This window comes from Nilaparvata lugens, chromosome 6 (genome assembly GCF_014356525.2).
Source record: "Nilaparvata lugens isolate BPH chromosome 6, ASM1435652v1, whole genome shotgun sequence".
Lineage (NCBI taxonomy): Eukaryota > Metazoa > Arthropoda > Insecta > Hemiptera > Delphacidae > Nilaparvata > Nilaparvata lugens.
Genome location: NC_052509.1, coordinates 65881521 through 65895389, shown reverse-complemented (window position 1 = coordinate 65895389; position 13869 = coordinate 65881521). Strand labels below are relative to the sequence as shown.

General features: G+C 47.0%; 2 protein-coding genes across 7 annotated transcripts in view; one reads left to right on the top strand and one right to left on the bottom strand.

Annotated features, from left to right (window-relative positions):
- The window catches only part of LOC111048259 (potassium voltage-gated channel protein Shaker), a 692857-nt gene that overhangs the window by 632527 nt on the left and 46461 nt on the right, over positions 1 to 13869 (top strand). The window lies entirely within an intron of this gene.
- Positions 478 to 12917, bottom strand: LOC111061643. Its single transcript, XM_039431760.1, has 2 exons — positions 7958 to 12917; positions 478 to 2513 (listed from the first exon to the last, which is right to left on the bottom strand). The coding sequence occupies exons 1-2, from the start codon at positions 12169 to 12171 to the stop codon at positions 1328 to 1330; spliced, it is 5400 nt and encodes a 1799-aa protein (XP_039287694.1). The 5' UTR covers positions 12172 to 12917; the 3' UTR covers positions 478 to 1327.

Sequence of the window (13869 nt, the reverse complement as noted above, 5' to 3'; positions counted from 1 at the left end):
CTTCTCTCATATTGGCTTTTTTGTGAAAGTGTTTTTATGAAGCTCAGTGAAATGTGTGTGCAAAGTGCGGGTAAAAAAGTTCAATGACTCGTTAATTGGCTTTGCGATGGTGTGTAATCGATTTCCTCTTGTATATTATTGTCAAATATTGTATTATATTTTACAAATTTTCAGATTATTAAATTATACACAGGTTGTTTAGAAGGTGAGGTGTCCTTTTGTGTAGGTCGGAGAGGAAGAAATTTGGGATGGTATGATGGTTGGGAACCAGTAAGGTTCCTGTAAACTGTTAGAGCCAATGAGGTTGGCGTCTAAACATGTTACGTAGTAGTTCAGAAATAAAATTATTACCTTAAAAGGCGTCTCGTTCGGGTATGGCGGGTTCGCAGTGGACTGTATGAGCGGTCTCCTCGTTCAGGTAGGCGGTAACACGTTTAGATAATCAGGAATTCACTTGCACTGGCGATGATTAATACATGGGGAATACATGGGCCCATGTCGTGGCGAAGAGATTACACAAAGAAGATCTAATCTAGATATTTAGCGGAGTACTTAAACAATAACTTTTCCTAACTAGTCGCGGTAGTAGTTTAAAATACAAACAAGCGATGCGGTAACACATTTATTAACTTCTATAAAGGGAGAAACAATCGTGTGGCGTCGTAGCACAAGCGTCCTCGAACGGTTACAAAGCGGAAGTAGCTGGTAAGCAAAAAGTGCGGGGGAAAACAGGGAGAACAGTGCAAACTATGGGAGAAGCATGCTAGATGGCCGTGGGTGAGCGCGGTCGATTCAAATATGGCAAGATATGGCTTGGCCCATACATACTCCCCCCCAAAAACGAACAGTTTTTAAATCGGGTGAAGCAGCAACAAACACAGTACATTGCGGCAGGGCGGTCGGCAATAACTAGATGGCGGTGGGTCTGCGGTCTTGAATACAGTGAGCGGAGAAGTCCAGAGCGATGTGGTGTGAACACGGGAGCGTGACGTGAAGACAAGCGGGGCGGCACAGCACAAGTTGCGGAATGCGCGTAGACATAAACTGCGGAGCGATCATAGAAGTGGAGCTGAGCGTCAACAGAGGTGGAGCAGAGCAGCAAACAGCGGTGTGGTCATCAGGATGTAGCGGCAAAGTAGATAGGCGTAGAAAGTAGATAGTAGTAGGCGGCGGTAACGAAGCGATGCGGACAGTCACAGGTTATGCGGGTAAAACCAAACTATTTACAGTAACATAGTTAGAGATTGTTCTAAATGAGGCGGTGAATTTTACTTAGGTCTCTCACAATATTACCAGAGGCGCATTTGATTGTCGCTATCCTGACGAGTCAATCTTTGCCAGGGTGCAGCGCTACAATTCTGCCTAGCGGCCAGCTTAGCGGCGAGGTGTTGATTGATTTGACTACAACCAAATCGTCAATCTGTAAGTTTCTTTCAGTAACCTTCCATTTTGTGCGGTTCATTAGTGTGCATAGATATTCTTTTGACCATTGGCTCCAGAAGAATTGCATCATTTGGTTGCAATGTCTCCAACGGCGAGTTGATAGTATTTCTTTGGTCTCTATTGGTTGCGGTGGTGCGGTCAGGGGTCCACCTACTAGGAAATGGCCAGGTGTTAGAACAGAAGCGGCTTCCGCGGGCTGTGAAGACAGTTCAGTTAGCGGTCGGCTGTTCAAAATGCTTTCTATGCGGGTGAATATTGTGTCAAATTCTTCATATGTGAGAGCCTTGTCTCCAATACAGCGATACAACAGCGTTTTAGCGGATTTGACGGCAGCTTCCCACAGGCCTCCATGGTGGGGTGCGTAAGGAGGGATGAATTTCCAATTTATGCCATGGTTGGACAGAAAACAAGTGACATCAGAGGGTAGTGATTCCAAAAGCTTGGCCAATTCATGCATTTTTCTAGCGGCGGATACAAAAGTTTTGGCATTGTCAGAGCATAGCGTGTGAGGCGTACCTCGTCGGGCAATGAATCGTTGTAGTGCGGCGATAAAGTGGTTGACCGACATAGAAGACAGAAATTCGAGATGAGTGGCTTTTGTGGCAAAACACACAAATATGCACAAATATCCTTTTGTAGTTTGCGCACGTTTTAGCAGAGATGTCTTGCAAATAAAAGGTCCAGCAAAGTCCAAGCCAGTCACATTGAATGGTTTGTTGATGGTGACCCGTTCGGCTGGTAGCGGGGCCATGCGTTGTTGCAAATTTGAGCGGCGAAATCGGTTGCAGATGATGCATTGGTGTATGACACGACGTACCTGATTACGAGCTGATAATATCCAATATTGTTGGCATACTGCGGATTGGGTGGTGCGGGGACCAGCATGACAGCTCATGAGATGCTGTTGTCTAATAATGAGAGTAGAAACATGTTCATTTTTTGGTAACAATAACGGATTTTTAGCTTCACTGGAAATAGGCGCATTCTCCAGACGACCAGATAGGCGGATCAAATTCTCATGATCAATATAAGGCTGCAGAGTCAATAAATGTTTGGGGCATTTTCCCGAGTTTGTCACAAAGTAAAATTGTGACGGAAAATATTGTTAAATAATTAATAATATTGAAGAAAGACGCTCGGCTATCAGCAACGCTAGCCGACCGGGGAGATAAGGGAGGTACCGATGGCGCACCATCTTCCGCGCATCATGACGATTTCCACCGCCTCTGGCGGCGGCTCAACTCCATCCCCTCCACTTTGAGGGAGTATTTAAAGGCCGGACGAGCCACAGACCACAGCATTCCGCTCACAACCTTCCTGCTCCTTGTACAGCGGCCCGTTGGCTGCCGTACGTCCCTGACCTCCCATCTCCCTAGGGCACAGCGGACCGTTGTCTGCCGTCCCTGACCTCCTATTCTTCCTTTTCCCCAGGGCACAGCGGACCGTTGTCTGCCGTCCCTGACCTCCCATCTCCCAAGGGCACAGCGGACCGTTGTCTGCCGTCCCTGACCTCCCACCTTCCTAGGGCACAGCGGACCGTTGTCTGCCGTCCCTGACCTCCCATCTCCCAAGGGCACAGCGGACCGTTGTCTGCCGTCCCTGACCTCCCATCTCCCAAGGGCACAGCGGACCGTTGTCTGCCGTCCCTGTCCTCCCATTTCCCCAGGGCACAGCGGACCGTTGTCTGCCGTCCCTGACCTTCCATTCCCCCAGGGCACAGCGGACCGTTGTCTGCCGTCCCTGTCCTCCCATTTCCCCAGGGCACAGCGGACCGTTGTCTGCCGTCCCTATTCTTCCTTTTCCCCAGGGCACAGCGGACCGTTGTCTGCCGTCCCCATTCTTTCCATCCCCTCAGGGCACAGCGGACCGTTGTCTGCCGTCCCTATTCTTCCTTCTCCCCGGGGCACAGCGGACCGTTGTCTGCCGTCCCTATTCTTCCTTCTCCCCAGGGCACAGCGGACCGTTGTCTGCCGTCCCTATTCTTCCTTCTCCCCAGGGCACAGCGGACCGTTGTCTGCCGTCCCTATTCTTCCTTCTCCCCAGGGCACAGCGGACCGTTGTCTGCCGTCCCTATCCTTTCTGTCCTTCCTTTTCCTACTCCACTGGAGCGGAACCGAGGCCGTAAGGCCGATACAAAATTACATCAAAGTGGTGTCATCAGAGAAGAGAGCGACCTTCACGCCGTCAGAAGCACCAGGAGGTGCTGTTCACGCCAGCTAAGGATCAAAGAAGAAGGAAGAGGAACTTCGACTTGCCTCCTTTCCCCGCCCACATTACGACTGAGCGAAGTCATCCAGGAGCAACACCTGGGTATCAATCACCCACCTCTGAAGCTACTCAGGGTGTACGTGATAGATTGGCGCCCAACGTGGGGCACGAGGCAACGAAGTAAGAATCATCATGATTGAACAGGGCGAGTCTGATTCAGATGCTCGACATCAGGAGCTGACAGAGGATCAGTCAGTTGAGGACGTAAACCCCGAGGTGATAGCCGACCCCAGAGTTTCCTGGATCTATAAATTGAAAAAGGAAGAAGCGTTCAATCTTCTACAAGATTGGGGCATAGTGTCATCTGGAACACTTGCTGAGTTGAGAAGGTTGTTAGTAGAACAACATAAGAAGATGGCTGTACGTTATCCCAGCCCAAGACCCGGCATAATGAGTGGAAGCAGTGGGGAAACTAAACACTTGGTGACAGGTACCCATACTGAGGTTACAACCAATATTCACACAAACCCCCTCATGGATCCAGGGTCGGTATGTGACAAGGTAAGAAGCTGGAGACTGTCATTCGACGGCCAATCAGATGCTCCCAGCTTCTTGGAAAGGCTAGACGAGCTACAACAAGCCTATGGGCTCACTGGCAACCAGCTACTAGTCGCACTGCCTGAATTACTGGTTGGTAAAGCTACTCTATGGATTCGTAATCGTCGTGACCAGTGGAAATCATGGGACAATTTTGTGACAGATTTCAGATCACGCTACTACCCACTTACCTATGAGGAGGACCTCGAGAATCTAATTCAGGCAAGGAAGCAAAGGGAAGGTGAATTGTTTGACGAATTTCTCGAAGATGTACTGACACTCATGAGGCGACGAGGAGGTTTCACAGACGAAAATAAATTACAGAGAGTGTATAAGAATCTCCTCCCAAGGTACAAATTGTATATTCGGCAATCGGATGTTCATAGTATTGACGAATTGGAAAAATTCGCGAGGGAGTATGAACAAATAAAAGCAGAGGAGAAACAGAATAGACAGAACTCGAGAGTTCACAAGACTGAGGACACAAAAAAGATTACAGGACTCAAGGTCGGGACAGTGATAGCCACTAGAAGTAACAGACCCTCTCTTAGCGAGTCTGAACCCGTGTGTTGGCAATACAAGAAACCGGGGCACTGGAGATCATGCTGTCCCGAAATCCCACCATGTAAAAGGTGCGGAAAGAGAGCACTGAAATGTGTCTGTGATATTCAAAAGGAGAATAAAACTCTGAACAAGACAGCAGTGATGCAAATGGCACAGAGGATTCCTGTAATTGAAGAGTCATCAAGGGACAACAGAATATTTATTACCGTGACAATCGGCGGTAAGAAGTGTCAGGCATTGCTGGATACCGGTGCCGAAGCTAATTATATGAGTAATGAGGTGTATAAAGTCCTCCAAGAAATAGGGATGATACGGAAAGAACCAGCACGTCACCGCGCGATATTAGCTGATGGACGGTCAACCCCGTTAAATGGGAAAGTGACTACTAATGTGACCATAGAACAAATCACAGTTCCACTAGTGGCATCTATAATGGAAGGACTTGAACAAGATCTGCTATTAGGCATGGAATTTATGCGTAAAAACAGAGTGAATATTCACACATTCACAAGAGAGGTGGAGTGGGATCCTCCCCAATTAAATCCTTCAAGACAGCCAATTATGTTGCGATCACCCTTATTGGGGAGTAGGATGACAAAAGTCCCAACAATATCAGCTGTACAATCCGAATCTCAGGACAACAAGGATCGCGACAAAAGGATATTCATGCAGTTTGGTTTGAACAGAGTCGAACCCAATGCCTTGATTGATAGAAAGGCAGAGATGTCATATATTCCAAGGCAAGAATCCTGGGATGACATAGTTGATCACTGTGATGGAATGAGCGACTCTGAACGACAGGCCGCGATTTATGCTCCAACTGTCAGAGCAAAGACTTTGAACTCTGAGAAAGTTAGGATGGAACGAATGCCACCTCATGGCAAGTCGGAATCTAGCCCAGCAGTCGAAATGGAGAGGATAACTCGAGGTGAGATACCAGCCTCCACAGACCAACTGACACCCCGCTTCACATGACAAAAAAGAGGGTGATAGTGAAAGGATCAGAGTCACCCTTAAATAGCAAAGAGACGGTTGAGGTCACAGTGAGGCGAATTCCAGCTCGTGTCGAGTCAGATGTTAGTCTCACGGTCAACACAGAGCAGATAGTCCCACAGGATCCCAGACCAGGCCCATCTAAAAATATGGATCTGGTGCTGTGCCACCGCAACACAACACCAGGCAAGCGCAAAAGAGCAGGTCGACCACGCATAAAAGTCCAATTTCCAGATGGACGATGTAAATATGTACCTGTGAACCGGGTTTAGATGATGATCATAGTGAGTGGCATACACTTCTAAAGGTGATGCCTGGGAGGTGTACACCTCTTAAGGTGATGCTCAAATGGCTCACGCCTTTTAAGGTGGTGCCATAGAGGGCTCCGGACATCCCCCCCCCCCAAGTAGGAGTGGGGTGTCACAAAGTAAAATTGTGACGGAAAATATTGTTAAATAATTAATAATATTGAAGAAAGACGCTCGGCTATCAGCAACGCTAGCCGACCGGGGAGATAAGGGAGGTACCGATGGCGCACCATCTTCCGCGCATCATGACGATTTCCACCGCCTCTGGCGGCGGCTCAACTCCATCCCCTCCACTTTGAGGGAGTATTTAAAGGCCGGACGAGCCACAGACCACAGCATTCCGCTCACAACCTTCCTGCTCCTTGTACAGCGGCCCGTTGGCTGCCGTACGTCCCTGACCTCCCATCTCCCTAGGGCACAGCGGACCGTTGTCTGCCGTCCCTGACCTCCTATTCTTCCTTTTCCCCAGGGCACAGCGGACCGTTGTCTGCCGTCCCTGACCTCCCATCTCCCAAGGGCACAGCGGACCGTTGTCTGCCGTCCCTGACCTCCCACCTTCCTAGGGCACAGCGGACCGTTGTCTGCCGTCCCTGACCTCCCATCTCCCAAGGGCACAGCGGACCGTCGTCTGCCGTCCCTGACCTCCCACCTTCCTAGGGCACAGCGGACCGTTGTCTGCCGTCCCTGACCTCCCATCTCCCTAGGGCACAGCGGACCGTTGTCTGCCGTCCTGACCTCCTATTCTTCCTTTTCCCCAGGGCACAGCGGACCGTGTCTGCCGTCCCTGACCTCCCATCTCCCTAGGGCACAGCGGACGTTGTCTGCCGTCCCTGACCTCCCATCTTCCTAGGGCACAGCGGACCGTTGTCTGCCGTCCCTGACCTCCTATTCTTCCTTTTCCCCAGGGCACAGCGGACCGTTGTCTGCCGTCCCTGACCTCCCATCTCCCAAGGGCACAGCGGACCGTTGTCTGCCGTCCCTGACCTCCTATTCTTCCTTTTCCCCAGGGCACAGCGGACCGTTGTCTGCCGTCCCTGACCTCCCATCTTCCTAGGGCACAGCGGACCGTTGTCTGCCGTCCCTGACCTCCCATCTCCCAAGGGCACAGCGGACCGTGTCTGCCGTCCCTGTCCTCCCATTTCCCCAGGGCACAGCGGACCGTTGTCTGCCGTCCCTGACCTTCCATTCCCCCAGGGCACAGCGGACCGTTGTCTGCCGTCCTGTCCTCCCATTTCCCCAGGGCACAGCGGACCGTTGTCTGCCGTCCCTATTCTTCCTTTTCCCCAGGGCACAGCGGACCGTTGTCTGCCGTCCCCATTCTTTCCATCCCCCCAGGGCACAGCGGACCGTTGTCTGCCGTCCCTGACCTCCTATTCTTCCTTTTCCCCAGGGCACAGCGGACCGTTGTCTGCCGTCCCTATTCTTCCTTCTCCCCAGGGCACAGCGGACCGTTGTCTGCCGTCCCTATTCTTCCTTCTCCCCAGGGCACAGCGGACCGTTGTCTGCCGTCCCTATTCTTCCTTCTCCCCAGGGCACAGCGGACCGTTGTCTGCCGTCCCTATCCTTTCTGTCCTTCCTTTTCCTACTCCACTGGAGCGGAACCGAGGCCGTAAGGCCGATACAAAATTACATCAAAGTGGTGTCATCAGAGAAGAGAGCGACCTTCACGCCGTCAGAAGCACCAGGAGGTGCTGTTCACGCCAGCTAAGGATCAAAGAAGAAGGAAGAGGAACTTCGACTTGCCTCCTTTCCCCGCCCACATTACGACTGAGCGAAGTCATCCAGGAGCAACACCTGGGTATCAATCACCCACCTCTGAAGCTACTCAGGGTGTACGTGATAAGTTTAACTCATTTATTTCCTTCTGAAATTTGACCTTTTGTACGACTTGTATAATGAGCCTTCTAGCAATCTCCATTTCAGAGGCAACAACATCAATAGTAGCAGGATGCGGTTCACAGTCACAAAATTTTTGAATTAATTTGTTACTGTAGTCATGGCGGGCGATCTTGATTCTGTTGATAAAGCGTAGTATATACACAAAACTTCGGCATAATTTTCCAAATTTGGATACACGTTCACAAGCGGCGTATAGCGGATTCGCTGGCGGTTCATCTTGGGTGGTTGCAAGAATATACAGCGGGTTTGACTTCATCTCAGGTATTGTTTCACTGACAATGTGATTAGACACAGGAAAATCAACAGCGAGGCATTGAAATGCGGCAGAAGCATGCCACCAAGTATGGCAGGAAACGAGTTCGGTCGGCAGTAGTCCACGAGAAGCAATGTCAGCACAATTATTAAGCGAGGACACATGATTGAATAGTTCGGGTTTCACTAATTGAGTGATTTGTTGTACACGATTAGCAACAAAAATCTGCAGTTTGTAAGTAGGTGTATTGATCCAGTCCAAGGCGGTTTTGGAATCAGTGTAGAGACGAATTTCCAGCAGGTTGTATTCTGATAGAGTTGGTAAAATGACAGATACAAGTTGTGCTAACAAGAGACAGCCTTTCAATTCCAATCGAGGAATTGTTAGGGTTTTGAGGGGCGCAACATGACTCTTGGCGGCAATAAGACGACAATCGATAAAGCGGTTTTCAACTTCTTCATGAAGGTACAAGCAGGCGGCATATCCTTTCTCGGAAGCATCGGCAAATCCCAACAGTCTAATTGAGGAATGGGAGCAAGCTAACAGTCTTGGTATGCGAATCTGGTGTAACTGGTTGATAGCGGTAACCAAGGATTTCCAATGAGTTAATAGTGGTGTAGGAATTTCATCATCCCATCCAAGGCGTTCAGACCACAGAGTGCGCATGAATAACTTAAACAGGAGAATAAGCGGTGATAGCCATCCCAGTGGGTCATAAATTCGTGCAATGAAGGCGAGTATTGTTCTTTTCGTGCTTTTTTCAGAGAAGGAAGAGATGAAATATCGGAAATCATCGGCAAGCGGACTATACACAATACCAAGGACTTTGGCGGTTGCAGTATCATCAAACAGGCATTCCTGATTGCTCAAATATTCGGGCGACATATGCTCAATCAACTCAGGTGTGTTGGAATTCCATTTCCTCAATTCAAAGGAGGCGAGTGACAATAACTCATTGAGTTCTTTGATAAGTGAATGTGCGGTGTTCAGGTCATTGCTTCCGCCAAGTATGTCGTCGACATATGTTTGCGACTTCAGTACTTGACTGGCGAGTGGGAAAGCTTCACCTTCGTCCTCCACCAATTGTTGCAGAGTACGCTGAGCAAGATACGCGCTAGAAGATACTCCATAAGTCACTGTTAACAGTTCAAATTCTTGAATTTTTTCTTGGTGGGTGGGTTTCCAAAATATATGTTGATGCTGGCGGTCTTCAGGTCTCAGCAAGATTTGTCTGTACATTTGTTTGCAGTCTGCAAGGATGACAAAGCGGTATGAACGAAAGCGGGTTAACACTTGGACTATGTTTGTTTGAAGTTTAGCTCCAGGCAGCAACACATCGTTAAGTGAGAGCCCATTGGCGTCTTTGCTAGATGCGTTGAAAACAACTCGAATTTTTTGAGTGTTGTCGTTTTTCTTGAATATTGCGTGATGTGGTATGATGTAATCTACAGCGGAGTCAGCGATTTTCAAGTGACCTAAGTCACGATACTCATGCATGAAGTCAGAGTATTTGGTTTCAAGTTCATCAGATTGACTCAGTTTTTTCAGTAATCCTAACTGATTGCGGTATGCCTTGCTGCGGTTATTGCACAGAGTGGGAGCGCCAGGTTTGAAAGGCAGTGCCACAACATACCTTCCTTCAGAGGTGCGATAAGTAGTGGATTGGTACAGTTTCTCACACAACTCGTCTTCGGGCGATGACTCTTTTCGGACGGGGATGGCCTCTTCGGTTTCCCAAAATTTGTTCATGATGGTGTTGAGCTGTGCTTCCTGTGCAAACATAGTGCAAATGAGCTGCATTTCGTTGAGCGGTGCGGGCGAGTCCTCAATATTCAATCTACCACTTAAAACATAACCAAAGATTGTGGCAAAGGCGGCAGGGTTACCAGGAATAATGGAATTTTCTGCGGATATAAAGATGTTGGAGTATAAATCGGCACCAATCAGTAGGTCGATTTCAGCAGGCTTATCAAAATTAGGATCAGCAAGGTTCAGATGCGCAAACGAATTCTTTAGTGCAGGGTGAAGCGGAAAGACAGGTAGATTGCCAGCAATTTGATCTAATACAAGAGCTTCGGTAGAAAGAGCAATATCAAATTGAGGTTCTGACAATATTCTTAACTGCACAATGCCTTTGACAGATGTCCTTTTTTCAGAGATTCCATTCAGTTGGATTTGAGCGGGCACAACAACTAAACCCATTGCGGTGGCGGCTCGGGTGGTGATAATGGAGCGCATGGAACCAGAGTCCAACACAGCACGCAACAAGAAGGGTTGATTGTATTGGTTCAAGACTGTAACGACAGCGGTACCAAGTAAAGCAGAAGCATGTACGGCCTTCACCTGAGTGCAGCCACTAAAAGTGTGTGGTATAGAAGATAGAGAATTGTTTGTTGCATATTGTGCACTGGAGGCAGGGCTTGAACTTACAGGCGGAGATGCATAACTGTTGACTGGCGGCGAACTAGGAGGCAGATTAGAGCTGATAGCCAGGTTTGGTGCGCTGCTAGAAGGTGCATGATAAGAGCTTACTGGCGGTTGCGGTGGGGCAGCGGCAAAAGTCGGCACAGGTAGCGGGCTGAAACCAGGAGGAGGCGCATGGTGCGCGGCGTTTTGGCTAGTACCGGTATGCGGGCGGCCATATTGATTTGGTGCTTGGTGTGGCTCAGCAAACCGGTGTTCAGAGCGTTGTTCTTTAAAAAGTAATGATTGAAGATTATTAGCGTTATTGCACAGAAGCGTATGATGGTGATTAGAGCGGCAGTTCTTGCAGCAAATCGTTGAGTTGCAATTTGCTTTCAGGTGAGACCCTAGGCAAACAAAGCACCTTTTGTGTTGCTTTACAATTTGATTGCGTTTGGATACGGATTCTCTTTTGAAAATGTCACATCTATACAATTGATGTCCTTCTGAACAAAGAATACAAATGCCACCACTGATTGGATACCCAGTTTTAGTTGAAGAAAAGGGCTGCTTTCTCTGTTGATAATTACTTGTGCTCGGTTCAGCTTTAACAGAAACAGGATCTACATATCCAATGCTGGCGCTAATTACTTGTTCATATTTGCGGGTTAGTGCGGTCACTTCCAGCGATTTTTCTTGACTAGCCACAAAACTCAATAAACGGTCAAAGGTGGGAACTTGATCATCTGGTATGGATTCTTCAAATTTGGTGCGGACAGAAAGCGGTAATTTGCGAATGCACATCATGGTAATCAAAAAATCAGCTTGGTTCAGGTTCATGTTAAATAGCGATCGTTTGGCTGAGTTGAGCTCGATAGAAAATTTTTTCAAAGTTTCAGCCAGAGTAGTAGAAGGAACAAAGGTATCAAATTTATTATATAGACTATATGCTTGATACCGGATATTGTTGTATCGTTTGTGCAAGCTGTCGTAGGCAGCTTTGTAGCATTCAGCGGTGTTGGCGTAATTTTGAACCAAGGTCAAAGCGTCACCACTTAAATATGAAGTCAGAAGATGGTATTTGGCCTCACTGGAATAGTCTTTACTGGTGTGAACAGCAGCATCAAAAACATTTTTGAAAATATTCCATTCATGAGGTTTGCCTGAAAATGTAGGTATCTGCAACTGAGGTTTCACAAAATTATTAATTGGCAGTTCATTAGCGGTAACAGCAGTTTTAGGAATGGTATCAACCAGCTTGATACTGTCAAATCTGGTTTGGAAATGGATTTGCAGTTCAGCAAACTCCAAGATAACTTCCTCAGATAGCGACTCTTTATCAGTTTCCTCATATTCACTCATTAATTTGTCAAATTTTTTATCCAGACCAAAATAAAATTCACTACAAGTCATAGGTACTTGTTCATTGTACTTATCAGCTAGAGAAGATATCGATTGGTGCAACCTTCTTAGCTTATTCAATAATAGAAAATTCGACGCCATGGTTGTTATGAATAATCATACAGAAATAGAAAAATAGGTTACCAGATTGAAATTTACAACCGAAAAAGTTCAGATTAGCGGTCAGAACAGTTTAAGTTGATGGCCGAAAAAGTTCATATTTAATAAGAAATAGTTCAAGATCACTGTTCAAAAACAATAGTTTGCAGATCAATATTCACTATTAACAAAAGATAGGCGGTAATTCACTACGTTTAGCGGTAAGAAAACACGCAGTTAGCGGTAAAAGTTTGTAGCTTACTGTTAGGCACTGAAGTTCAAAACCAAAACAAAACTTTTTAGGTTATGTCGAACCGGGTGTAAAAGTTCGACTGTTAACAGCTCGATAGTCGATATCATAAATCACTAATCGATGTTTTCAAATTTCGATACAAGATGGTGGTCGAAAGCGTCCGAATCGAGAATACACGATTTTCCAAGAAAGCTCACAAAGAAAATCTCAGAAAAAATCGAAATGAGCGTTTAACTGTTCGTAGGTCGCTTTTTCTAGGACCAGGTTTCGTATGTGGCCGCGGAGGATCAGATTTCATGTTAGAGCCAATGAGGTTGGCGTCTAAACATGTTACGTAGTAGTTCAGAAATAAAATTATTACCTTAAAAGGCGTCTCGTTCGGGTATGGCGGGTTCGCAGTGGACTGTATGAGCGGTCTCCTCGTTCAGGTAGGCGGTAACACGTTTAGATAATCAGGAATTCACTTGCACTGGCGATGATTAATACATGGGGAATACATGGGCCCATGTCGTGGCGAAGAGATTACACAAAGAAGATCTAATCTAGATATTTAGCGGAGTACTTAAACAATAACTTTTCCTAACTAGTCGCGGTAGTAGTTTAAAATACAAACAAGCGATGCGGTAACACATTTATTAACTTCTATAAAGGGAGAAACAATCGTCGTAGCACATCGGCGTCGTAGCACAAGCGTCCTCGAACGGTTACAAAGCGGAAGTAGCTGGTAAGCAAAAAGTGCGGGGGAAAACAGGGAGAACAGTGCAAACTATGGGAGAAGCATGCTAGATGGCCGTGGGTGAGCGCGGTCGATTCAAATATGGCAAGATATGGCTTGGCCCATACATAAACTGATATTTTTGTAGCAGGTAAATGTTTGGTGATTGTGAACTATATATCTGTTCGATTTCACATAAGTTCTCAGCAGTTTTCCAGTGGCTATATCTATAGTTTGAGATAGAACCCGGATTTTGGTTCTAGCTTAATCCAAATTACTATAGTAATAGTTAATATCGGGTACCGAGCTTCGCTCGTTATTACTTTCCTTGCCCTATTACCATAGGTAAGGAAAGTATTACTAACCGAAAAAAATTAAGGTACCCCAATTTCTAAATTTCTATACGTTTCAAGGTCCCCTGAGTCCAAAAAACTGGTTTTTGGGTATTGGTCTGTGTGTGTGTGTATGAGTGTATGTGCGTCTGTGTACACGATATCTCATCTCCCAATTAATGGAACGACTTGAAATTTGGAACTTAAGGTCCTTACACTATAAGGATCCGACACGAACATTCTCGATCAAATGCAATTCAAGATGGCGGCTAAAATGGCGAAAATGTAGTCAAAAACAGGGGTTTTCGTGATTTTCTCGGAAACGGCTCCAACGATTTTGATCAAATTCATACCTAAAATAGTCATCGATAAGCTCTATCAACTGCCACAAGTCCCATATC

What these genes read in the sequence shown, in the direction of transcription:
- LOC111061643 (XM_039431760.1), bottom strand. Translation starts at nt 12,171, where the DNA reads ATGGCGTCGAATTTTCTATTATTGAATAAGCTAAGAAGGTTGCACCAA. An exon ending in AAGGAAATAAATGAGTTAAA is followed by an intron (nt 2,514 to 7,957) that starts CTTATCACGTAC and finishes CTTTGTGACAAA; the next exon opens with CTCGGGAAAATGCCCCAAAC.